General features: G+C 44.3%; 1 protein-coding gene and 1 pseudogene across 1 annotated transcript; one reads left to right on the forward strand and one right to left on the reverse strand.

The window, feature by feature from the left end:
- The first annotated feature begins 1,167 nt into the window (after positions 1-1,167).
- MRPL1 (mitochondrial ribosomal protein L1) lies at positions 1,168-23,954 on the forward strand. Its single transcript, XM_066632718.1, has 9 exons — positions 1,168-1,242; positions 6,273-6,378; positions 9,161-9,416; positions 10,517-10,600; positions 10,809-10,880; positions 12,829-12,940; positions 17,064-17,164; positions 19,344-19,425; positions 20,555-23,954. The coding sequence occupies exons 1-9, from the start codon at positions 1,206-1,208 to the stop codon at positions 20,725-20,727; spliced, it is 1,023 nt and encodes a 340-aa protein (XP_066488815.1). The 5' UTR covers positions 1,168-1,205; the 3' UTR covers positions 20,728-23,954.
- Positions 23,955-24,622: 668 nt separating this feature from the next.
- On the reverse strand, positions 24,623-24,736 carry LOC136656155 (5S ribosomal RNA; annotated as a pseudogene).
- Between the last annotated feature and the right edge of the window lie 2,756 nt (positions 24,737-27,492).

Genomic DNA, 27,492 nt, shown 5'->3' on the forward strand with positions numbered 1-27,492 from the left:
GTTTCTGGAGGAAAAATCCATTATGGGGTACAAGCCATGATGTGTATGAGCAACCTCCTGATTTTAGAAATGGGTTATGTCAGAATGCCAGATGCAAGGGAGGGCACTAGGATGAGGTCTCTTGTTATCTGGTGTGTTCCCTGGGGCATTTGGTGGGCAGCTGTGAGATACAGGAAGCTGGACTAGATGGGCCTATGGCCTGATCCAGTGGGGCTGTTCTTATGTTCTTATATTCAGTTGCACTAATTTTTTTCAACAATTACCACAAATGGTTAAAGCTGGAAAATATGACCCTATTTCAACTTGGTTGGCCTATGATCAAAGTCAAGTTAATTAAAGAGAGACAGCATGAAAACAAGCCCTTAGCATGCTGCTCTGCAGGTAGTGTGGAAGCTTCAGTTTGAATCAAGCATAAACCCTTTTCTGTCATGATAATGCAAGGGGCCAACACAAACTGCAACCCTGGAATCCCAGAACTCACACCAGTCTCTAAGATGTTGAAGGACTGAGAGCCCAATCCTATCCAATTTTCCAGGGCCGATGCAGCTATATCAATGGGGCATGTGCTTCATCCTATGGTGAAGTGTGGAGGGGATTGCAGCCTCAGAGCCCCATCCTATGCCTGGCTATTCAAAAGGAAGTCCCACTATAGTCAATGGGGCTTACTCCCAAGAAAGTATGGAAGGGATTGTAGCCTCAGAGCCCCATCCTATGCCTGGCTGCTCAGAAGGAAGTCCCACTGTGGTCAATGGGGCTTACTCCCAGTAAAGTATGGAAGGGATTGCAGCCTCAGAGCCCCAACCTATGCCTGGCTGCTCAGAAGGAAGTCCCACTGTAGTAAATGGGGCTTACTCCCAGGAAAGTATGGAAGGGATTACAGCCTCAGAGCCCCATCCTATGCCTGGCTGCTCAGAAGGAAGTCCCACTGTGGTCAATGGGGCTTACTCCCAGGAAAGTGTGGATAGGCAGCCTTACAGCCCAATCCTAGCCACACCTTCCTGGGAGTAAGCCCCACTGACTTTAATGAGAGCTACTTCTGAGTAGACATGCAGAGGATTGGGCTGCCCACCCCAGCCAGCAAAACCTCTTCCCCCTCCTTCCTCCTCTGGCCCCCAGAGTTCTTTGGGGGCGGAACATTCCTCCGGGCTTCGCCTGCCGGCCGGGGACAATTCGGTGGCGCACCGCTCGGTCTCCGTTCTGGCAAGATGGCGGCGCCCATGGGGAGAGGCCTCCTCTGGGCAGGTGAGGCTGCTGTAGGGGGGAGCAGCAGGAGCGTCTCCCCGCCCCGCCTCCGTGTGGTCATTGGGCTGCAGGGGGGGAGGGGTGGAGGGTGGCGGCTTGGAGGGGGACTGGGCTGCTACGCTGACTAGGGTGCTGCCTTGACTAGGGTGTTGGACTAGGATGCTACCTTGGGTTGGTGCTGCCCTGGCTAGGGTGCCTGCATAGGGTGCTGCCCTGCCTTGTGTACTGCCTTGGGTAGGGTGCTGCCCTGACTACGGTGCCTTCCTGGATAGGGTGCTGCCTTCACTAGGGTGCTGCCCTCACTAGGGTGCTGCCCAGAGTAGGATGTTCTTTGACTAGGGTGCTACTGCCTTTCTCCCCGTTGTGTTCTCAGTAGCTTTAAGACAGGCAGAGGTTTGACTATTGCTGCCTAATACTCCTAATTATCATAATTAGAAACAGTTGCTGCTTGTGCTAGAAGAAAGCTATCCTGTTGAAGTTCTGTCTGCCTTGCAGTTTTTTCTAATTAAAACGGGGGAGACCTTAGGGGCTGCTATGGGATAAAAGGAAAAAAAATTCCAAGGTGCAGGAAAGGAATGAAAAAGGGGGGGCTCCCTCCATATGAAGGGAGACTCCAGTGAAAACTGTGCTTCTCTAGGTCAGTGGTTCTCAAACTTTTCAGAGCAGTGGTCTTCAACCCTTTTCATACAATGATCCGCGAAAATAAAGTGTGGGGACCCATTGTTGCTCATGCCTTCCTTCCCATGACCCTATCTGCCCATTCCTTGCCCCTGACAAGTCCCAATCCATGCCCCATTACACCCTCCCTACTTTTCACTGTAACTGAATATTTTTATTACAGAGAGCAAAAAAGTTGCTATGCAGCCTGGCACTAGTGAAAGTTATTTGAGCACCATTGTTAAGAACCTGAGCAGGACTGGGACACAATCTCCTGAGACCTGAAGCGGTACACTAGTTGCCTCCACCTTTATCTGGTGGTGCTCTGGTCCACTGATCTTCAACCTATTTCATTCCTGTAAGTTGCCATAACCTCATAACTGAGACTTTGCAACCCATTGGGGTCCCAACCCCAAGAAAACCACCTCAGAGACTGCTGCCTGATGTATAAATGCCAAAGGGTGTGGCTATAATGGTGATTGGGCAGCAGTGCTTCCTCCTCTAGTAGCAGTTTGTTTAACCGCTGATGCACATAGCCTAATCTACCCTGCTAGTTTTGCAAACCACCAAAAATGTGTCACGACCCACTAGTGGGTCTCAGACCCACAATTTGAGAACCATTGATCTAGATTTATGATACATATACACACCTGCCATGCACTTTTATTTTTGAGTTTGACCTCTTTTTGGTTGCCTTCACTGAGAAGAATTAGTTGACCTATTTATGGTACTTGTCACCACTCCATTGTTAATACTCTTTGAAGCAAGTTTTGCTTGTTTATTTTTGATGATAAATCAGTCATTCAAAAATTTCCAGGGCACAGAAGAAGACAATCCATCAGCTAATTGGGCAAAATAATTCCAACTTTACTATGCACAAAGCCTTGGGTTAGACCAGGGGTGTCCAAAGTTTTTGGCAGGAGGGCCACACTGTCTCTCTGACAATGGGTCGGGAGCTGGGGGAAAAAAGAATTAATTTACATTTAAAATTTGAATGAATTTACATAAGTTTACATAAATTAATACATTAAAGATGAACTTATGTGAATGACAGTCTTGCAAGTCTTGTGAAGCCATGATGTGTATGCGCAACCTCCTGATTTTAGGAATGGGTTAAGTCAGAATGCCAGATGCAAGGGAGGGCACTAGGATGAGGTCTCTAGGATGAGGCACTAGGATGAGGAGGAAAAATCCATTATGGGGTACAAGCCATGAGCAACCTCCTGATTTTAGAAATGGGTTATGTCAGAATGCCAGATGCAAGGGAGGGCACTAGGATGAGGTCTCTTGTTATCTGGTGTGTTCCCTGGGGCATTTGGTGGGCAGCTGTGAGATACAGGAAGCTGGACTAGATGGGCCTATGGCCTGATCCAGTGGGGCTGTTCTTATGTTCTTATGTTCAATAGCTCAAGGTCTATAAAAGGCCTTGCACAAAGCAAGGCTGGCCTTTCCTTTGCTGCCGCTACTGCATCACAGACGTGAAACAACAAGCAGTAAAGGGAGTCCTCATCCCACAGCTCACGTGAGAGGTCAAACAGTCTCCCTCAAGCTGAGAGCAGTTGTTTTGGGCCAGTGTGGGCTCCAACAAATCTCCGGAGGGACAGAGGCTCATTGGAGACTGGGGGCTCCCTGAGGGCCACATTGAGAGGCCTCGACGACCACAAGTGGCCCCAGGGCCGGGTTTGGGCACCCCGGGGTTAGACCACCCTCTCAGGATTTTACTAACTGAATTCTTTACCTTCAGTATGGATAAGTTGTGGTGCTGCTGCTAGGAAAAGCTTGCAACTTTACATTTAAATATCCGAGTTAATATTTATAGGATCAAACTGTGAATTTCTGTTTGATGGGGTTAGAGCAGGGGGGTCCAAACTTTGGCAGGAGGGCCACATCCTCACTATGATACTGTGTCAGGGGTCTGGGAAGAAAGAATTAATTTACATTTAAAATTTACATAAATTTACATAAATGAATATATTAGAGATGGAACTTATATGAATGAAGGTCTCATGATAGCTCAAGGCCTATAGAAGGCCTTGTGCAAAGCAAGGCCAGCCTTTCCTTTGCTGCTGCTGCTGCTGTTTCACGGCGGAGGGAGCTCTCGGCCTGCAGCCCACATGATAGGTCAAACTGTTGGCCCTAGTGGTGAGAGCAGTCGCATTGGACCATTGGAGACTGGGTACTCCCTGTGGGCTGAATTGGGGGTCCCCGAGGGCTGCAAATGGCCCCCAGGCTGGCATTTAGGCATCCCTGGGTTAGACTGTCGAATAATGTCTTGTGCAGAACTGTCAAAAACAAAGCACTATGTAGCTTGTAGAAGTAATTTAAATACAATACATGTACTGTATTTTAAAATACTATACATTTTGGAATGCTGTCACATTTCCCATACAAGTTGCAAACACGATTGATAAATACAACTCCTATTAAATTCTGTCTAAGGATTTTCCGTTCCAATGAATGAAGGGGGTGACTTTGTTGTTATTGTTACTACCACTACTACCACAAATAATTGAAGAGAAAAAAATGTGTTACTGAACTAGTAAGAGGAAATTGGCGAAAGGTTCTGGCTTTTCTTGTTTTCACAACAATTTCAGTGTTGCTGTAGTTTACTGCTAAGAGTGGGCAGACCATGACAAAATCTCATATTTTTTTAAAGGATGTTCTTTGTTTTAGCAACAAGTCATATCCATGTAGCAAAACATGATGCTACCTGAGCTATGCGCAGCTTAGGTAAGCACTCATCCTCTGGATTGATACAGGGCCTAGTCCTATCCAATTTTCCATTGCTGTTGCAGCTATGACAATAGGGCAGCCATTTTCAACCACTGGGCCGTGGCACACCAGTGTGCCGTGAATGGTCTACAGGTGTGCTGTGGGAGTTTGGGGGAGGATCATTTATTAGTAGGACCAATGGGGGAACTGATGGTGTGCCTTACCAATTTTAGTGCCTTGTCAGTGTGCTGTGAGCCGAAAAAGGTTGACAGTCACTGCAATAGGGTGTGCACTGCATCCTGCAATGTGGGGGGAGCAGTCACGGAGCTCTCTTCAAGATAAGGGCATGTTTGTTCCCTGACTTCAAGGCTGCATTGCTGCTGCATCGGTTCTGAAAAGTTGGATAGGATTGGGCCCTTAGTTGACTTCCTGAAAGGACTATACTTGGTCATGTTTAATAGGTTGTGGCTTTTATTCAGAGTCACTCATGCTATCCATTGCATGAAGTGTTCTTGTGTATCTGTCAACACACTGAAATTATAGGCTGAGAACTTTAAAATAAAGGTTCTGTGAGAACACAAATAAGAATAGCATACAGTTAACTTAGAAAAATGAATAAAGCAAAAGATCAGATGTTTAGTTACAAGTCTTAATCTAAGTACATGGTGAAAAACCACCTCATGCAGTTGTATTGAGTTGTAATTATAATTGAGTTGTATGGAGTTGTACAATCCAATTGAGTTGCAATATAATTGATTACAATTACAATTATTTCTCTAATCTTGGAAATGATCCCACATGGCAAGCAAGTTGCAGTCTGTTGGCTGAAGAGCTCTCTCTGCCTCAGTTTCTCCGATTGATAGACAGCCATGTGAACCTCATGACTCTGCCCAAAGAACGTGATGTCAAGATTCTAGCCTACTTCTGTTTGATGTAGTAAACTTGTTTCTGGATTGTACTGCTCCAGTCTGCAGATTTCATATGCCCAAATCCTCCGCCATACAAAAAGTTGTATTAACATAAAAACCTTAGACTAGAAGGATTCTAGTCTAGTTTGAATTGCTTCAGATGGGGCTTTGGTTAACCACTTGGGTTAAAATTAGGCCATACGTATTGTTAATTTTAAAAAAAAGGTTCTATTGAATTCAATATTATTATTATTATTATTATTATTATTATTATTATTATTATTATTATTATTATTTATATACCACTTTTCAACGTAAAGTTCACAAAGCGGCTTGAAAGAAAATACAATAACCCATGGCTTCCTGACCCAAAAGGGCTCACAGTCTAAAAAGATACAAAAAGAACACCAGCAGACAGCCACTAGAAAAGACACTGCTGGGGTGAGGAGGGCCAGTTACTCTCCCCCGCTAAATAAAAGAGGAAAACCCACTTTAAAAGTGCCTCTTACCCAGTTAGTGGGGCAACTGGGCAGGGCAGGGCAATAGCTTTTACATTCAGTTAAGTGAGTTGATGATTGCTGACGATGAGCTTTTTTATTCCTTTATAATTCGGGTCATATCCTGAAACTACGAAGTGGTTCAAAGCCCCATTGAAGCTAATGTTAAGTAGTTTGTTTTGCCACTTAGCTTATTCCCAACTGATATTGGAAGCATGTTTTTTTTTTCCTCTCTCTCTCTTTTGCTCTGAAACAGTTTCAGCTCATTGTGCTAGACATCTTTTCTCCCGAATTGCTCATCATTCTGCAGTAGTTCCTTCTCTTGTCAACATGCGGATCTCCAATAGACATTATGCTGTAAAGTAAGTAGATATCCTTTTATTTCTTTGGTTAGTGTGTAATGAAGTATTTTTTTAAGTTTTTTAAGCATAAACAGTTATGATGAGGAAGGCTTGAACAAGTATGCTGCTAGTAGCTGATACTGAGTTCAAAGAGGTGATCTATTACAGCACTGAATAATCTCTTTATACCAAGAAGATACTTTCTCTAATGCATTCTTTTGAGTCTCTGATTGCATCTTGCTTGTTATTAAGTAGTATCCACTATGTTGTGGTACAGATGGAGTGTATTTGTTAGCACCTTACTGAGTCATTTGTGAAAATAGTGCCTTGTCTGCAACCTACCAGTAGCTAGTTGAACAGAGAGGATTAGCATAGTATTCCCTGCTTGAAGCTAGCTTATTCTATCTTGGTTCAATTGTTTTTTTCACTCTGACTTGGTATGCATAGTGAGGCTTAACAGATCTGGTGAGAGAAATTGGAGAGGGGCTATTGCTCAGTGGTGGAGCACCTGCTTTGCATACCGAAGGTCCCAGGTTCAATCCCTGACATCTCCAGGTAGGGGTAGGAGAATCTGGAAAGCTGTTACTGGTAAGTGTAGACAGCACCAAGCAAACAGGCCAATGCTCTGTGTCAGAACAAGGCAGCTTCCTATATTCTCTTGGATCTTGGTGATAACCAAATGGCTTTTCAGGCTTTCAGTGATTACTGTCTTCTTATTTGGAATAGTCTAGCAATTTTAAAATTGGAAGTTCTGTTTATATATTCCCCTGGGGGCTGGGGATAAGAATAGGCCCTCAGTTTGGCTGTACTTGTCATAAGAGGTGTCTGAATGCCACCGGGTAGATGGGACTCGTTAGCCTGGGAAGGCAGCTCATCTGAGAGAAGGAAAACTCTGATCCCAAACCTTCACTGCCTTGTGGCTACATCCAGTTATGGAAAAGGCTTCAGGAGTCAACCTTGAGGCAAAATCCGGAGCCGGAGTCCCTGAGGCAGTTCATGGCTGAACACAGTCACGTTCTGGCAACTCCTGCGACGCCGCTGGAACCAACTGTACTGGCTTCTGCCTTTCCATTGGACCATTTCAGCGATGTGGAGAGGGGGGATTTGCTGCATGGGTAACAGTCTATCCTCCATATCTACCTTACCCAGGCTTCGTGCACTGGAGAGGACACTGTTCCGGAACCGCTATTCAGAGCGTGATACCACAATCTTCTGAAGGATGCCAACAATTGTTTATATAGCTATACCAGTAAAGATGCATGTTTAGCTTATAGCAACAGTGGGTAGAATCCACAGGGAATTTCTCACAGGCAAGTGACAAGTCCCGTTGAAAAGATTGTATGAGAGCAGTTATTCTCTTGCCAAAGGCCCATTCCTTGCAGTGGAGTTTGCACAAAACTAGTTCCTGGTGGATTGGGCTCCTAGCTGTGCAGCTCTTGAGTTTAAATTATATTCAGATTTTGTTGCCATGTGGAATCTATTACAGTTTTTATAATGAGCCAACATGATGAGACTAAAATCTTTTCCCCACCAATGTAGTCATCCTCCCACTGAGACAGTAATTGCTACCCAGACAAACGAAAGCTATGCTGTCGAGAAGAAGAAAGCGAGCTAATTCATAACTGAGGAATTTTAACTATTTTCTCTTCTGGTTCCCTGGGCCCCAAACTATTTGTCTTAAAATCATTCAAGTTTTTTAAAAAAAATTGCCTTGTAGAAAGACACTCCTGACAAATTAAGTAATTTAGAGACTGAGGTCGCATGTTCTTTGCTGTTTTTTTGACTACATTTTTTAAGGGTGGTGATTTGCCACTAAAATTAACAGCTATCGGTATATACAGGTGGGACCTCTTTATCCACAGGGGCTCCGTTCCCTGGACCCACATGGATACTGAACCCACAGATAGCAAGATCCGCGGGGAGTCCCTTAGAGGGCCTCTGGACATGACCGGAAGTTCAGATCATGTCTGTTGATAAAAATCACTTCCGTAGGTAGAACATGGTGCGGGGAGGCTGCACACAGTATCTGCCGACTCAGCACTTCTGGCGAAAATCAGCATTTCTAGTTTTTCAGAAGGCCCTGATTTTTCAGAAGGCATTTCTGGTTTTTCATAAGGTTGGTGAGGCCCTCCAGACATGGGTTTGGAACCCTCTACAGGTCAAATCCATGGGTTCCAAACCCACAATTGAGAAGGGCCCACTGTATATGTTGGTCCAGTAATGCTGAGATATTAATAAGGGAATAGCCAGAATATTAAACTTAGGTAAAAATATTCAAAGGCACTGAAGAACAGTTCTCTTCAATGTTTTCTTTGCCTCCTTCACACCCACCTGCAACAAAGAACACACTTTTAATTATTTTTTAACGTGTACAACTCTGTCTCTCTAGCATAGTTCATTCTCTTAAAAAAATCCTAACTAGAATAAGAAAATGGTGTTACCCCTGATGCAGCTCATTTTAGAACGAAGCATGATCCACTTACAGAATGCGACCCGCCAACTGAAGACAGGTGTTCAAAGGCTGGTTTTCTTTTTGAACTTACATGGATAGAGTCTGTTCTTTTGCTTTAAAAAAAAATTGCTAGAGGAAAACACCCTTGGAATAAAGCAGCAACTTCAAAACCTGTTGACAATTTTCTAAAAATAAAACAGTTATATCACCAGGAGGTTTTCTGCTTGTGTTTTCCAGGGATTGCAGCTTTCCTTCTGTCTTCAGTAGACTTTAACTGTAGGAAGCATATGTGTATTTTACATTGTGGATATCAGTTAAACTGCTTCATTTATCGCTTCTGTTTCCTCAAAGAACAAGAAAAAAATCCAAAAATGACACCCAAAAGAAAACCTTGGAGTCCGAGCCTAAGCAAAAAAAGAAGCATAACAGACCTCCGTTACCTAGCGAGCCAACGGATGATGTCTATTTGACGTGGTGCTACCAAAGACAAGTTTATGAGGCAGAAGTAGCTCTAGATATGCTAAAGAAGTTTCAACAGCTGGACTTCACTTCCCCCAACCAACATGTATATGCCAATATTACCTTAGATATGGCAATGGACAAAAAGGTATGCTAGAGAAGAGTTCCTAGTTTGCTTGCAGCTTTATCTTTCTTTTTGTTTGTTTTTAATAATATGTATATAACCTAAATAATGCCTGCAATTCTGAAAGAAGGAAGACTTGTTCATACATTCAGGGCACTTAGATGAGTTCAGAGGCTTTCATTTAGGGCTGATGCCCTGAGAGGGATTCTGAAAGTGGTGAAAATCCCCTTAGTCTCTCTTATTTGCTTGCATTGAGTGGTGATTTCCGCCTGCCTCTGTCATTGGATGTTATGCTGCCACTACAGAGATCTTTGTCAAGGTTCCAGCTTATCTTGTTGCAATTCTTGACACAGTCAATTATCACAAGAGGAAACTGAAGTAAGACATAAACCTCTATCTATAATGCCCTTCCATGCTTTCAGAGGAATGCAGAATGTTTGTGAGTGGTGCTGCTTAGAGGGGATTATGGAAATATTTTTTTTATATTTTCAAAGGCTGGGTTCCAAAGAGCACAATAATGTTGAATGTTGTTTAATTCAGGTATGCCCATGGGTTTCCCACGTACTCAGGGAGATTTTGTTTCTTTGAACAGCTGCCCACGCACCCAGGCCTCCTAGTGCCATTTCCCAACAGTCTCAGAATTGGTTTGCCTTATTACCTGGTGAGAGATTCTGCTGTTGGAGAACCACTCATGAGAAACACTCATTTAAATCCATCTTTGGCAGGTGCAACTGTGGTCAAACAGTTAATTGCATCTTGGCCGTTGTGTTTTGTTGCAGTCTTTTAATCTATCTTGTTCTTGAAACGAGACATCGAGGGGACACTGTTCCACCATCTCAGGGCTGCTGATGTTAAGTCTACACCAGTTCTTACTTCTTATCATTTTACTGTTGTTGTTTCTTGCCCTGAAGTGCTTAAGTCAGGATGCAAGTGGAGGAGGGGCTTAAGGGTGGGGAAAAGGATTTTTGTCGTTCGTCATCTCAGTATGTACAAAAACAAATACATGAAATGTTTACCACATATAGATACTAACCAAGCTTCATTTGTCCTAAAATAAATGCATGGGGAGGGAGAGTTGTGTGTTTTGGAGTGAGCAATTTTTTTTTACATTTAACAACTTTCAGAAAACAGTGGAGCAGTTTGTCGGTACGCTTCTTCTGCCTTATCGTTACACAGATGGCACCCACAAGGTTTTGCTGTTTACAGAGGTGAGTTACAATGCACAGTCTGTAGTAGTAGTTGTTGTTATAAACGGGTGTACTTGGCAGTTTACAGAGTAACAAGCAAAAAACACTGCCTGAAGGAGCAGTGTAAATGTACCATCTACATTTAGGCAGGAGACAGGAGAAACGTGGCTCTGTGGCAAAATGTCTGAAGCTCTCAGTGTCATAAGGCCAAACTTTTGTTTTGTTACAGAATGCAGAAGAAGCTGCCCTAGCAAAAGAACATGGAGCTGCATTGGTAGGAGGGACCGAATTAATCAAACCGGTAATTAACGCATGTGAAAATGTGTAGCAGCACTTTGCAGTTTCAGAAAACCACACTAGATCTTACTAGGGCTGAGCCTAGTTTTTCTCACTGTAGCTGCTGTGTTCATCTTTAGTTCCTTATCCTTGAGGTATATCTTTGTACTGGCCAAACCTTGGTGCCGTAGCAAAGGAATTTCACCTTGAAAAGAGCTGCCTGTGCTCTGCACTTGAAAATAAAAACATTGGAGCGCTGCACTGGCTTTGTCATCACAAAAGCCAGATTCTACAGCTTGAGTGAATTACAGCACAGTTATCCCAGTGCCCAGGGCTGCAGCTGTGTGGAAATGGTGACAGCTGCATCCAGTGGGTATGGGAAGCAGCGCCAGGTCTCCTCAGGGGAAGGGAGCTTATGCTCCCTTAACCTGTGTAGAGACCAGGCAGCCCTAATGGGTCTCCTTGGAAGTGTGCCCGCTCAATTGAGAAGGCCAGTGTCAGGTCTCCTGGGCTGGGAGGGGTGTCAGGATATGGCAGCAGAGAGTGCCGTCATCTCCACCCCGCTCCCTTACCCTGGCCTAACCCCTGCCCTCCCCCATCCCAGAATGCCCCCCTCCCACCCCGCCTCACTGTTCCGGTACTCACCCGGATCTCTGGGCAGGGTTCGCCAGGACTCCGCCCAGCCCTGGTTCAGCCCAGGCTTGTGCTGAACCGGCGCCAGCCTGGTGGTAAGTGTCACAGTTACATTTGCAACAGTGCCAGCACTGGGCCAGCATAGGTCCGATAGCACTGGGGCCGTAGGCATTTTAAGTAAAGGTGCATGATTTCTTTTACTTTGCATGCTTCAGTAGGGATTACTCTTTTGATTTATTCAGAGACTCAGCAGGACACAAAAAACCTGCCACTGGACATTTGAAAACCTTATTCAGCCACCTTTCTGGCTTATGGATTTTCACGAGCCAATACTCCCATGCTTTTCAGCATATGCCTGCGATCTTAAGATCTAGAAAGTTCCTTTAAACAAAACAAAAGGGAAGCATTAGATCTCAGTAGGCTGAATGCTGTTCCGCATTCTTTTGCTTTTCAAAGCTTTCATAGTGTAATAATAATAATAATAATACAGGCATTTATATACCGCCTTTCTTGGTCGTCAGATTTCTCCTCAGACTTTAATTCAAGGCGGTTTACATAGGCGGGCTGTTCTAAATCCCCGTAGGGATTTTTACAATTGAAGAAAGGTTCTGTCTTTCAAGAACCGCACAACATTTCAGATGGATCTTTTATGGTCTGTTATCACTTTCTGGCCTCCAGATTCCTCCCACGCAGGCTGACAGGCAGCTCCTTCTTCTCTCCAAGAGCAGGTGGAATAACTTGGCTGGGCTTGTCAGCTGCTTCAAGGTCTCACTGTTCACGGTGCCGGTGGCTTTGAACTGGCGACCTTCGGATGATATCTTCAGGCAAATGGAGGCTCAACCCCCTAGACCAGACCTCCTGCTGATAGTGTACATCTAATAAATATTGTGGTAGAGAAAGTGCGGTGCCCAATGCCATAACAGTAAATGACCCACAATCCCCATTTGCTGCACACCAATGTACGGGGCTTACCTGGACCTCCTAATGCCTTATAGGGCAATATAAAGTCACTTCCAGTTTCATGGGGAGACTGGAATTTGCATTTTTTAACTGCAGGGGTGAGACTAGTTCTCTTATATGGCCTGACGTATCATTCCGATGCAGCAATTATCGTGTTGTAAAGAGGCTGGATGTAGCTTCTGTGCCTGGCTGTTAGGGAAAATGCAACTGGAGTATTTTCAGTTCACGCTAGTGTGCATGCTCATTGTTCTTATCTCTGACAGTGAGCAGAATAAGGAGATGAATTGGGCTGTGTGTGTGAGTGAGAGAGACCTTGAGGATGTGTGCTAAATTATTTATGTGTTAGTGGTCATAAATAATTGTCAGTTTCCTTTTTTCAGATTTTAGATGGTGAAATCCAAGCAGACTTTTATGTAGCTGTACCACCGATGGTATCCAAACTCTCTGCTTTAAGGAGCACACTGAAAAAAAAATTCCCAAAGACCAAAGATGGTAAGGGCTCAAGTTTTTCTTTTTTTTTTTTTCCCTTGAGCGTCGAAGGCTGCACTCCTATGCATACTGATACTCACTGAACTCACCAGGACTTACCTTCCTGTAAATGTGCAGGGGATTGGCTCCATGATGCATTTTTCTCATTTCATTAACTTTATGGAAAATCAGAATCGTGATTTCACCTGTGAACACACCTGACAGAGTGTTAACTGACTCTACAATGCTCTTTTAGAAGAGCCAGTTGTTTTAGTTTTCTTCAAATAAGTGAACAGGGGAAGATTGTGTGTGGAAGAATGAATGAGCTTCCTGAACGGCCACTCAGGAAGTGGATGGCCCAATGGTGGCTTGCTTTTTTCCGGAATGCACAAGAGGTAGCAGTGCCTTTCAGGTTATTTGAAATTGCTTCTTTTTCTTACAAGTGAAATTGTGAGCAAACTATTTTGTGGCACCTTGGCTGAAATTTAGCAGAGCCCCCAGAGATAAGATAAAATTGTTTTTGAGAACCAGATCTGGCCTTAGGGGCTACCAATTGGCCATCCATGCCCCAGATCTTGCTTTTTGACTTTTGGGGTAGCCAAAGACCCTTAAGAGCAACACACCAAGTGTTCTCGTCTTAAGGTAGGACTCTTCCTGCCTTCTCCCACCTCTTCCTTTTGATCAGCTTTGCTTTGCATTGGAAATTACAAGAAAGTGGGCTTGCATATTTTTTCATATTTCAGCTGTCTGCGTGGTTTAATAATAATAATAATAATAATAATAATAATAATAATAATAATAATAATACAGGTATTTATATACCGCCTTTCTTGGTCGTCAGATTTCTCCTCAGGCTTTAATTTAAGGCGGTTTACATAGGCAGGCTGTTTAAATCCCCGTAGGGATTTTTACAATTAAAGATAGGTTCTATCTTTCAAGAACCACACAACATTTCAGATGGAACTTTTGCGGTCTGTATCACTTTCTGGCCTCTTCCTACACAAGCTGACAAGCAGCTCCTTCAAAGAGCAGGTGGAATAACTCAGCTCAGCTTGTCAGCTGCTTCAAGGTCTCACCATTCACGGTGCCGGTGGCCTCGAACTGGCGACCTTTGGATGTTATCTTCAGGCAAATGGAGGCTCAATCCTCTAGACCAGACCTCCTGCCCTCCTATTTATTTGGGAGCTGCACATTTACATTGTGTTCTTTAAGAGCCTTGTTATAAATTGCAAAGCTGCCAGAAGGAGTAATGCATCAGAGTTGTATTAGCCAGTTGAGACTATATTTAACTCACAGGTCTCTTAGTCCTCTTTAAAATCCCCAACAGCTATTATGTTCACCAAAACATTTAGGGAGGTAGTGCAGATTGGTGAGGCAGAATTAAAGTTTCAGGTGTGGGAGTGATATTATAACTCATCCATTTCTCATTCTCTGGGGAGGGAAGGAGGAGGAGTTGTTTAGTTGGTGCAAGTCAGCAAAGGATTAACCATGAAAAAAACTTCCTGACAACACTGCAGTGACAAGCTTAGAATTCTAATGATAATGGTAGTTAGCATTTTTATAGCATTTTCTGTGCATGGAGAGCACAAAGGCTGACCTTACAACAGGCCCATAAAGTGAATATTACTGTCCCTGTATTGCAAATGGAGAAGGCTGAGGCTGAGGGCGGAGTGGTTTGCCTGAGGCCACCTAGTGTGAATTCATGGCAGAGGCAGGATTTAAGAACTTAAGAAGAGCCCCACTGATTAGACCAATGGCCCCATCTAGTCCAGCTTCCTGTATCTCACAGTGGCCCACCAGATGCCCCAGGGAGCACACAAGACAACAGGAGACCTGCATCCTGGTGCCCTCCCTTGCATCTGGCATTCTGAGATAGCCTACTTCTAAAACCAGGAGGTTGCGTGTACCCATCACGGCTTGTAACCTGTGATGGACATTTCTTCCAGAAATTTGTCCAATCCCCTTTTAAAGACATCCAGGCCAGATGCCATCACCACACCCTGTGGCAAGGAGTTCCACAGACTAATTACATGCTGGGATTTGAACCCAGAAAGTTCTGATCCACCGCTCAGTCTCTCAGCCACTGTTTTACATCAGAACAGGGGCTGCTTAGCATTTTTCACTCCAGCAATATTTTTCTTCTTTCTCAAATAAGTCCTCTGCAGGAATTCCAACATTTTTGAGACATTACAAGGCTGCCCACAAGTTTTTCTCCTTTTGGCTATTCCTTTGGATGGAAAGATTGGGGAAATGTAACATCAATATAAAAACAGCATATCCCATTGTGCCCTTTTAAAAAATCAGAAAAATAGGGAAATTTCTCTTTTGGCACAAGCTTTTGTGGATAAGAGGCAGCTCAATCAGCCATTCATACTGCAATAATTCGGGGATTTTCAAAGAGCTGCTTTAAGAGCGTTCAAAGTTTTAGGTGCATTCATGTATGTGTGACTTTTTCCTTTAAATGACAGGTGTGTGTTCCCCCCCCCCCACACACACACACAGTCATAGCACAGGCTGCTAAGGAAATTTTCTTCAGGTTCAGAGGAGGTATGGTTCAGGGAAGCTGATGTTTGAGAGGTGCAGGTCCAAACTTGCCTTCAGAGCATGGAGCTAGTTGCACAGTTTTTTTGATGCAGCCAAGACAGCCTTCAAGGTGCTATAAGACTCTGTGCTACAGAAGACTGCTCTTTTAAAGTAAATGTGTGTATTAAAATGGGAGCGACAATTTGATGGCTCAGGGACAGTTTGACTTGTGTAACTGCTGAATTTTCATCAGGGTCTTAAATACAAGCAAATTGAAGAACACTGAGGGTTACAAGTCAGGCTGCTGTGATGGAGGTAGCTTGAGTGAATTCTTATAGGTTCAAGGGATCTCGGGGGAGCCAGGCAGCGCACTCACCCAAGCCCTGGGGGTAGCAGTCAACAAGATGACCTTAAGGAACTCTAAGTCCGAGAATGATCATTAACTGCTGCAGACTTGGAAAGGGTAAAACTAGCAGAGGGAATTCTGCAAAAGGAAGCAAGGGCTGTATTGAAAGGGCCTTTTCTCTGGGAAGGAAGGGCTGGCATTCCTACTGCTGGGATGCCCCTCCTCCTGGAAGGTAGGATCGGAACCTCACTGAACGGATACTCCTCCCACGTTGGGGGCGTCCCATGGTGTTTCCCAGTTTGGACTCGACAAGCGGGAAAAGACCTGATGCTCCTCAGCAGTGGCCTGGCCCTTGATTTGTGGAGTGTCCACCGCGAGGGTTGAGTACAGTGATACCTAGCCAACTGTAGGAGTAACTACAAACAAACAACCAACAACCGTGCAAAGAAATCCCGCTAGGGTTTTCTGCCCCCCGTGGGGAGGCCTGAGGTAGCAGTGAACCCCCCTGAGCTGGAGAAGCGGTGGGCGGAATGCCATCCTTCCTTTCCCAGAACTGGAATTCTCAGGTAAGAAATTCCTACTTTCTCTGGGAAGGAAGGACTGGCATTCCTACTGCTGGGATATACCAGAGCCAACCAGAAGGGTGGGCCAGCGAGGGGTCGCTCACGGCCTCAGCACTTGTTGCAACACCTTACGCCCCATAGCGGCGTCCGATGAAGCGGCTATGGTTATCCGGTAGTGCTTGGCAAAGGTGTGGACCGAAGACCACGTTGCCGCCCTACAGATTTCAATGAGGGATGCTTACCTGTCAGATGCCACCGAGGTATCAGTGCTCCTGAGGGAGTGAGCCGTGATCCCTTCTGGGGGAACTTCCCCTCTGGCCTGGTTGGCCAGCCGTATGCATGCTTTTAACCAGCGCACTAGTGAGCTGGCTGAGGCCTTGTGGCCTTGGTTGGAGCCCTTGTAGGTTACAAACAGGGACTCCGACTTCCTAAAGTCTCTAATGCGCTTGGTGTAATAACGTAGGAATGCCATCCTTCCTTTCCCAGAACTGGAATTCTCAGGTAAGAAATTCCTACTTTTCAGGGGGAAGCAATAACAAAAGGGTGTAGTATATTTGTATTTCTCAGTGAAACCCTAAACTTCTATTATCTATAGACTTCCAGGCGTGCCTGTGTGTGGGGAGGATGAAAGGTAGTGTGAATCATCACAAGGTTCTGAACATTAAATGTCCAGCAACATTAAATTGCAACTTCCTTTTGTTTTCCTTTAAACCAGGTTCTCTGAGTTACGACATTCCCCAAATGCTTAGTTTCTTTAAAGTGTGCCATGAATATGCAGTCGAGGATGAGAACTCCATCCAGTCTCAAATTGCAACGGTAAGTTTCACAAAGAATATTGGCGGCTCACCCAGGTGAAATGTTTGTTCCGAGGAGTTGTTAATAATTTACTGACAGTACACACACGCATTTTCAGCTCTAGTACTGTGTTGGCTGTAGAGCTTTTTAGGAACACTTGGAAATGGTTCATCCAGCAGGAAAGATTAGACCAAGCGGTTAGGAGAAGGCTGGCAAATGATTACCCTTTGCTAACGTAAGAGTTTTCCTTTCTGAATTACCAGAAAGCAAGAGGTATGTGACGGGAACATCGCATTAATAAACAATATTGCAATCTGCTCTGTTGTCCCCTGTGCTAGGTAATAACTGTACATGAATGGATATAAATGGATTAGCATTTCCCAAATTATAGTTCTCCCCCCTCCCCATGGAACATGTTGTCTGTTGTGGATCGTCTTCATGAAAAAATTTTTATAAAATGTGTGCAAAGAAATGTAGCATCCAGGTGACACTCAAGCATTGTTTCCCGAAACATTCAGCAGAATGTTGTCTGTATTCAAAACAGGACTGTCACTCATTTGAACAAACTGGGCAACCTGATCCTATTGCTGAGCAGTGCTGGTGGCCTGTGAGCTACCCTGGAAACAGTTGTCACAAATAAGGCACATTGTGGCAGCTGGGAGGGGAAAGGTGCTGGTGGAGAGACCAGCACCAGTTGGTGTTGGACCTCTATGCCAGTTGGGCACCCATCAGCAGTAAGTTACCTACCAAGTAGAGTGCAGGGGTTTCTGGGAGGGTGCATTTCTGGGTGGGAAGACCTGGGAGGGGGACAGGGATGGCAGCCTCGATTCCCCTCCCCCCTGGCCTGAAAGCCCTACGCAGGCTACTCTAATCCATACCAGCGATTGAGCTGGTGCACATCTGAGTAGACCCTATGGCCTGACACAGGGTAAGGAAACTGATGTTCCCTTACCCTGAGGAAACCTCTGGCTGGCTTGCTCGCCCCTTGAGATACAGCAGCAGGTGCTTAGCTGTACCACAGGGAGGTGGCCAGCATAGGTTTAGGACATTAGCTAATTAATCATCTGTGTTTCAATGAAAACTGCATGGGGAGGAAAACAGTTCTGACATGAAAAGCACACTTTTGTTTCTAGGTTATGCACCTGTGTGTCATAGCAGAATCCTCTTAGAAGAGGCATTCTCTCCTGGTGAGTGAATAGGGGGAATGCTTCTTCCAAGATGGAACCAGCTGCCTAAATTTTTTGTAAATACTCATATTAAAACTTTTTTTAAAAAATTGTTTAAAGTAGTGAGAGGTTGGTGAGTGTTGACATTGGCAATTGACAATTATGATATCCTTCACCAGAGCCAGTCCAAAAAGTGAGAACAAATGTATCTGTTTTCAGGCATTCATAAAATACATCTGACATTGTAGGCATTTGCTTGTGAAACATATAGAACAGCAAAGTGGCTGTTTCCTGTACCCTGTGGGCCTTCTAGGGTAAATTCAAAGCTTCAGCTTCTGAACTGGAATAATCCTCTTGCCAGACACTGTTGCCTACTTAAGAAAGTTGATCCTTAGCCCTTGACTGACAAGGTGCAACAGAACGTTCACAGACTTCTGTTAATGCCAGAAATTATATACTGTGCACCGTGTATAATATCTTCTCCATCACTGGTTTATCAGAGACTAATACTTTTGCTTTGGAGTACACCTCCCAGTCTGTCTCATTGCCATCTCGTCCCTCTCCTGCCATGCCCTTATCCTGAGGATGACCATGTTTGCCCCAGGCTTTTCACTGGCGGATCGTAGCATATGAACGTCTTACAGCCTGGATTTTGCGAAGGGACTGATTTGCCTTTTAATGGAATTCTATCCCATAGCACTCGGCCCACACAGGAGCTCCTGCTGTGGTTAATACACTTATCAATTGCATAGATACATTGTCACATACATTCAAAGTGTCAAGTGTGAACACAAGTGAAAATATGAGTTTTTGCCCCCCAGTTTTCACAGCAGGGTATATTTGAACTAACGGTGTTAATGGCATTTGTAGTACTTTGCATCTTTAACAGGAGGGAAAATATTTCTCCTTTTATTAAAAAAAAAAAAAGCAGCCCAGAACGCTGATTAAATATTTGTCCCAGCCGCTGCAATTTTTATTAATCTGGGAGCGTTTAATGTGTTCTGCTTCATTAATTTTGCATTAACGTCTTTCAGCTGGATATGCCTAATGATCAGATAGTTGCCAATCTGGATGCACTTATTAAGGACACTTGTAAATACAAACCTCTGAGCTATGGTAAGCCGCTGTTCTTTCAATCTCTTAATTGACACTAAAAGCTGATTTTGTGACTTCACTGAATTGAAGGAGCTTCTTTCCTGCATGAAGGAGCAGAATAAATACAAAGCCCTGTCTGGCAACAAGAAACAGAGGCAGGCCGTTCACTGTAGTATGTCAGGCAAAATGTACTTACTGAGTATTATTAATATCAGGGAAGTTGCTTCATAAGTTTGTATGAACTGCTTCCTTCTTTAGAGCAACAGTTGCCATACTTGCAACCACTGAGTAACAAAAAAAGCAGTCCCCATTCAAATCGGGGGCTGGATCTGGGGTTTGGACTAACCTGTTCACCCCATGAGCAGAGCTTACTGTTCCACTAGATCGCAGCATGACTTCTACTGCCATCCCAGCAGGCTGTGCAACAGGACATCCAGGGAGACACGACTGCCCAGAGCGTCTGTCCCCCAATTGCAGTAGAAGTCATGCAGTGACCTGGCAGAACAGTAAGCTCCACTCATGGGGTAGACAGGTTAGTCCAAACCTTGGAAGACCCTGCTTTAGAGGGAAACTTTTAATCACATTTCCTTCACTCTTTGGAGTGCAGTGATTGCAGTAAGCCATTCTGTGTTATTACAGGTTTCAGTCATATTGATTTTCGGTGGGAGAGTTTAGTATATATTGAAATCTCTTCCACTGAAGGAAAAGGGACCTTATCTTGAATTGTGGGGGCAGCTGGAGGAGGGCCTCCAAAGATGTCCTCAGTCTCCAAGCCAATTCACACAGAGAGAGGCGATCCTTCAGTTCTCACGTCAGCATGATGTGAGCGTAAAAGAGAAAAAGACAAAAATGAAATAAGTTTGGCAGAACTTACCCCTAACCTCTCCCCTTTGGACCCATTTCAGGCAGTGGGAGCAAAATGGAGGCGAATGCTTCCACTGCCTGGATTGGGTCCAAAGGGAAGGGGGAGGGCCATTTACATGCCATGGTGAGGCTCCCAGCAAAACTTAGTGCTTTGCACCCTCTCTAGTTACACCACTGGTGAGCACCAATGTTGCTGCATTAGATCTTTGAGTGTGTATCTGTTGGCAATTACAATGCACACCAGGGTAATAAACTTAGAATTTTTTCCGTGTTATGTGTTTTTAAGGCCCATTTGTGACAAGTTTGATTATGCGAAGTTCAACCAGCGAAGGATTATACGTACAGTTTGAACGCTTTCTTCCTGAAGGAGCTGTGAAAGAAAAAGTGAAAGTGGAAGAGATGGAAGAAAAAGACAGTGATAGTGACGATGAAGAAGAGAAAATACGAGAGGCGAAATAATCTTCTGTTGTATAATGTGTCTTTAATTGTTTTCTACAAAAATCTTGATAGCAATTTTGTGACTGCTTATGTTGTCCTACTTCAGTAGGACTCAGGACTGTGAAGAGCACAAAATTGCACATTCATCCACCCCATCCCCCACCCCACCGGCAAAACTTTATAAATTGATTTGGGCAATTTTATAAAATGTGCAGGAATAGTTTTGGATCAATATTTAGTTTTGAAAAAAAATTTCATCCAGAAGTTTGAGGCACTGGTTGATTACGAAAATGGCTTGGATTGCAGCACCTCTCTTGTTCATGAAACTGGACGTTAGCAGCCATCAGTTAAGCCATTTCTGCCCAACGTTGAATATAGGCAAAAGGGATCAAATGTGTACACCTGCGGGCGGGGCAGAAATGGGTTAAATGCAACCATGACTTTAAATTGGAAGTTCACATCTGGCTTGTACGTGCACCTCCAAATGCACAAGTTATTTTTGCTCTTATGTCTCCATTTAGGTGTTTAAGGTAGAAGTGGTTATATAATGCCAAAAGATGGATTTTAAAACGCAAAGGTTATTATTGGGATGAATTGAGATTGTCTCTTTTGAATCACCTCGTTGCCACGCTCAGGAGCGTTCTGGTCAAGAAATAACCAACAATTTTCGCCTTTAGTCAGGTGGAGGGAATGCAGTTCCTCCTCCAGCCCAGGAGGAAGCCATCAGCACCTTCCCTATCAAACTCTCACAGCTGCTGGCACCTGGCCCTGCCATTCTTTTCAGTGGGGGCTCTTGTGGGAGTCCCACACTGTCCATTGAAATGAATAGACTAAAGCCTGCTGGATTGTATCTTTCTGCATTGGAATGTCACATAATTTATCTCACTGCCCAGTACTGGGGGTAAGATTACGGTAAATGATTGAAAACTTCAGCTTTTGCTTTCAGCCTCAGGAGCAGCAGCAACCAAGTGTTTCTCCCAGAAACATTGTCAATGATGTTTCTCCGTGTTCAGAACAGGATGAACTATGATCATTCTGCTATGGTTCGTGGCTGTGACAGTTGAGTAGACTGCTGCAGTGATGAAACGCTGTTTTTTGCCAACTCGGTTGTTCTGTTGGGCAATCTTTCTGTTTTAAATGTTAACTTGACATTCTATTAAAGGAAGAGCGATTGCGTGGATGAGCCCAAATCCTTATGTTGACAACAATTTCAGACATGAAAAACTCTTGCTGTCATTATTACTTTTGCAATAATAGATGATCTGTGGTTTCTGCATGCGGACAAGTTTCATCAAATGGCTTCTGCTGTTGGATCAGCTTCAACTCTTTAAGTGGCTTGACATTACTTGTCTTGAAAAGTCTTGATCATGGCTGAATTCAGGGGCAGCTCTGTGGGTGGCTCAGGTGTTGCTAGGTATGGCGGTGACCTTGAATAGGACGCGATGCCATCAAAACACTGAATGTTTTCTAGCTTCTGCTCAAACATTTTTGGGAAAATACAGTTTTTCTTAGCCCGGCAACTCATGGAGTTGGTACGCAGTAATACTGTAATAATAAAAATGCTTTGGAGCACTCAGCAATGACATCATCATCATCGTCATCGCTGGGTACCAGGGCCTGGAGGGATTCCAAGAAGGAAGCTGCGTAGGGCTTCGATTCCAGCTGTGCAGCCACGCACCAACTTACAGGGAATGCTGCTTCCTGAAACCCTCGAAAACATCCACATGACCCTCGTTTGAGTCAAAACCCCTGGTTTGGGAACTGCTGGTGCGCATGGTGCTTTGTGACAGGAGAAAGGCCAGGTTCCTGCCCTGAAGAATTCATAATCTAGAAATGGACATAAGGAAGACAAAAGAGCAGTGGTTCCCAGCCTTTACCTAAAGGTAAAGGAACCCATAAGTGGCTATGGGGCCCATTAAAGGGGATGGTGACTTGGTGATGATGGTGGCGACAGTACTTCCAGGTTCACACAGCCACTGCCACCAACTAAGTAAAAAAAAAGGGGGGGTTGGACTGTATTCAGAGGTGTTGAGAACCTGGGGTTTGTGACTTCTCATGGAAGTTCATACTTTAAAAATAACTTGACTGTTATTTGACCAAATTCAACTGGTCAAATGCCTGACCCAGTGCTCAATCAGAATTCCCGAGTGTAATTTCTGACTGATGAAATCTTGTGCATTTGTGTTTCAGGCCCATGAATAGAGCTTGATGTGTAAAAAAAATGTTCTAAACACTGTTGCCACCAGATGGTGCTCGTCCCCTGCATAGTCCAACCAAATTTCTACATTTCTATCTTAAACCAAGTGAGTCCACGATACTGATTACTATTTGCAGTTGTAAAAATAATACCCTTTCAGTGGCTATGGATGCATGTGGTTCTGAAGACGACAGTAACTGAGTGTGAGTAATGGTGACATAATGTTTTCTGTTAGATAGCATAGAATTTGTGATATGGAGCACAGAAGTCGATATCCTGAGAATCGCGTTATGCAATCCGCGCAACTAATTTGTCATTAGTTTAATAATTTATATTCTGCTTTGCTTCCAACTGGATAACTCAAAAACAGCACAAAAAGATTTAAAATAATCAAAGAACACACCCACCGAAACAATAATAGTTAACACGGCTGTTGCCCTGCATTTTAATTCTCTTGGTGTTCCCCAGAATTGTTTCCTTCCAAAGCACCCATTCACAAAACACTCCTGTGTCTACTGTCATCTGTGCTCTTTGGTTCACAACCTCAGCATTTGTAGCTAAACAGATATAGATTTCTTTAAGAATCTCTTCTTGTGAGATAGACCTCAGAAAAACGTCATGGGAAATGTATGAGCTAAGGGTGCAATCCTAAACAGGGTCACCTGGGAGTAAGCCTCATTGAACTCAGATATACTTCTTAATTTAATCATAGTTACCTTACAGGGTGGTTGTAAAGACAACATTGATGTAACACATGCAAAGCACTTTGCACATTCAAATACTAAGCGGTTTTGTTATGAAATAAATTTTCATGCTTAAAAAAAAACATGCATGCGCACCAGATGTTATGTTAGAAAGAGTCTTGTGTTGACCTGTAGCTCAGCCTGTGACTATGAGCATAAGAGTTTGCTCTGTATGCGAGAAAACATGCCCTCTGCCCCATTTGTCAAATGTTTAGCAGTCTGTAAATTTATGCCTGTCCAAGCTACGCCACATTTGGGACTTCAAGTCTATTAATACTGCTTTTAAAAAGGACTGAATCAGATTACAACTGCGAAGGTCATGCGTCTTCTTTGAAGCTAAAGCTGCACATGCTTGTTTCGAGTTATCCATCAGAGAGAGACATTTTCCGTAGCAGAGGCGGAATGTCTCTTATTTTTAATGGAGCAAGAGGAATTTATGTAAATAGATCTTACCCTTCCTAGGTTGTTTCCTGCATCAGACTCGCCATAGCTTAACAATTACTTTGAATATAAATTTAGCTAATACAGTAATTAAATTCTAATAAAACAAGCGAACAGAAAAAATGATGGTGCTATTTAAAGTCATAAGAGCAAGCAGTATGGATTGAAGTCATAGTTGGCTTCTCATTCCAACCAAACCCCCCCCACACACACACATTTCAATAGCTCTTTTTGTCTTCCTGCTCTCCCTTAATGTGCAAGTTTTGCTGTAACATCCTAGATATGAACCACAAATATACTGTCATCTTAAAGACTAACAGCCCAACCCTACTCAACTTTCTAGAGCCAAAGCAGGTGGGCCAATGGTGCATGCACTGTGTCCTTCAGTTGGGGGGGCAATCACAGGTTGGTTGGTTGGCAACCTTCAGTCTCGAAAGACTATGGTATAAGCCTACAGCACGTGGTATTCCCAGGCAGTCTCCCATCCAAGTACTAACCAGGCCTGACCCTGCTTAGCTTCCGAGATCATGGTATAAGCCTACAGCACCTGGTATTCCCAGGCAGTCTCCCATCCAAGCACTAACCAGGCCTGACCCTGCTTAGCTTCTGAGATCAGACGAGATCAGACATGTGCAGGGTAACAGTTGGCATCACAGAAGCCTCCTCAAGGTAAGAGAACATTTGTTCCCTTACCTCGGGGCTGCACTGTGGCTGCATCAGTGCTGGAAAGTTGGATAGGGTTGGGCTGTAATTGTAGGATAAGCTGTACTGTAGGATAAGCTTTCAGAGATGGCTGTGAATTATCACTGCTTATCTGATATACATGCAAGTTTCACATGGGCTTGTCACAGACTACCTCTTGCATTTCATTGGCTGTTTGACTCCACTATTTCTTTCTCTGTATTGTTTACTCATATATTACATGCGCGCGCACCCTACCTGTCAATTGAGGATAACTTTTTGCATTGAGAAAGCGGACTTGGATCTGTAAAGGTTTATGCTATAATTAAAGTTTTTAAGAAGAATGTCCTATGGCATCAGGTCAAAAAGGCCCATCTAATACAGCATCATAGTTCGTATAGTGATGCACCAGTTGCCACTGGGAAGCCCAAAAGCGGAAGAGAAAGTTATGCTTCCTTTGCTCCCTTGTAATTGGTATTCAGAGGCTTACTGCTACTGAACCTGGAGGTAGTGCATGTCCATCATTGCCAGGAGCCATTGATAGACCAGTCGTACATAGCTGTCCACTTTTCAAGCCAGCCAAACTAGTGGCCATCTCCACGTCTTGTGGCAATGAATTCCACAAACTCATTATGTGCTGCGTGCCAAAGCACCTCCTTTTGTCCATTCTAAAATTCCACCTATCAGTTTAATTGAACGGTTAGTTCCCTGAGAGAGGGACAAAAGTTTTTCTTGATCCATATTATGCAGAATTGTATGAGTCTCCCTATCTTAACCACCTGTTTTCCAAGCTAAAAAGGCCCCCAACCAGTAGTCTTTTTTTTTTTTAGTAAGGAAGGTGCTCCAGCTTTCTGATCAGTGTGGCTGCTCCTTTTCACCTTTTCCAGTTATACCTTCTTCAGATACGGCGACCAGAGGTGTGTGCACCCAATTCCACATGTGGTTATACTATTAGTCTCATTCTTGATCCCTTTCCTAATGGGGCTCTTTGTTGTTTTTGCTACCACGGGCAAGCATAACAACCCCTCTAGAAGTTATACTTTTCCCAGACTACTCATCAAATAGCTGAATTTTCTGTTTCATTTCCAGTGATCAGCAATACAGCATCCAATAATATGATATGTTATTATTATCATAATATGACAGGTTAGGGACCAGCGTTGTGGTGGAAATGGCTGAAGAGCACAAATCAACATGGGAGAGGGCAATTTTAGCCTTTAGAACTGCAGATTGAAAGAGCAGAGCATGCACTGAATGAATGACTTCTGCTATATGACTTCTGGCTATAACTTAAACGTGTTAAAAGAGCAGATTGTTGAAAAACTCACTGTCAGAAAGTGGGGGATAACTGTACCATTGGTCTTTGTCAAATGACAGATCCAGAGGTTGGAGCCTTATCACGACTGCTAGAGCAGGTGCCAAAGAGAACAGGGTGGAAGCTCCTGTGCTGGAGGGAGAGAAAAGGAGCTGGCTGGGTTGCCAGCATCACCAGTCTGAGATGCTTGATGCTTCACAGATCTCTTGATGCTTCACAAAGCTACATATGTTGCAAGAGCGGCGGTCAACAGCACCCAGCCTGGCTCTGGCCCAGTGATTTGTAGCATCGAGTCATACAATGGCTGATGCTTCTTCGGAAACTTCAGATTCTGGAGGGTTGGGTTTACCCCCTAAAACCCTCACTGAATAGGGAAGGAAAGTATGTCAGAAAACTCTCTCTGTGTGTCGTGCATGCCATACCCCAGATCCATGAAGGAAATGCTATCCACTCCTGAGCAATGATAGCATGCGCTCACTCTCTCCCTATAAAAAGAGGGCTGAATTTTTCTCCTCCCAAACAACTGGAATGAATGGACAGCTGCCTGACACCTGTTTTAAGTGCAGAGGTTAAACATTCACATTCATTCAGACTGTTCATTCACGGTCTACGAGGATACAGCCCCCACTAAGCAGCATTTCTTTTCTCGAGATGATGTGACAGAATTCTTCTCAGTAATGAATGGGTTATGTGTGGAGAGGGGGCAGTTCTCTCAATTGCAGAGACACATTGCTGACACCCCAGAGTTAGAAGCAGCAGGCAAGCTTTGCTCCTGCTGTAATAGAACCCCCTCCCAATTCAGTGTTTTCCTTGTTCCATAAGAATCCATTCACTTCTGTGGGAGAAAGAGGTGCGCTCAGAGACACAAGTGGGATGGAGGCTAAGCCTGCTCCGGGATCTGGGCAAAGGGCCATTTCCCCCACCACCATTGCATACCATCCCAAATTACACCCTGGTCAATCCAGGTGCAGCCTGCATATCTCAAACAGTAGCATAGCTGGGGGGGCGGTGTGGTGTGGCAAGTATTGTAGGTGCCGCAATGTGCCATGTAACTGGCCCCTCCCACTTGCCGTTGCAGCCATCCTGGCAATGCATTGCCATCACTGCCTGGAATGGCTCCAATGGTGAGTAGGAGGGGTCAGTTATATGGTGCTTTGTGGACTTACCGCACCACCACCACCCCTATAGCTGCACTACCGATTTCAGCTATGGGGTGAGTGCCAGTGGCAGTTTTCTTTCCAGAGCAAATAGCAGCTGTGGGGGTCCAGGGGTCTAGACTGGAGCTGTGGAAGGGGGCAAGGGGTTAAAACGCCCCTGCACTGTAGTTCCAATCAGGAGCAGGAGGTCTTCTGCAGCTACTATTTCTAAATTAAAAGCCTGCATGGGAGCAGATGATCATGTGATGAAAG

The sequence above is a fragment of the Tiliqua scincoides genome, chromosome 6 (assembly GCF_035046505.1).
Source record: "Tiliqua scincoides isolate rTilSci1 chromosome 6, rTilSci1.hap2, whole genome shotgun sequence".
Classification (NCBI taxonomy): Eukaryota; Metazoa; Chordata; class Lepidosauria; order Squamata; family Scincidae; genus Tiliqua; species Tiliqua scincoides.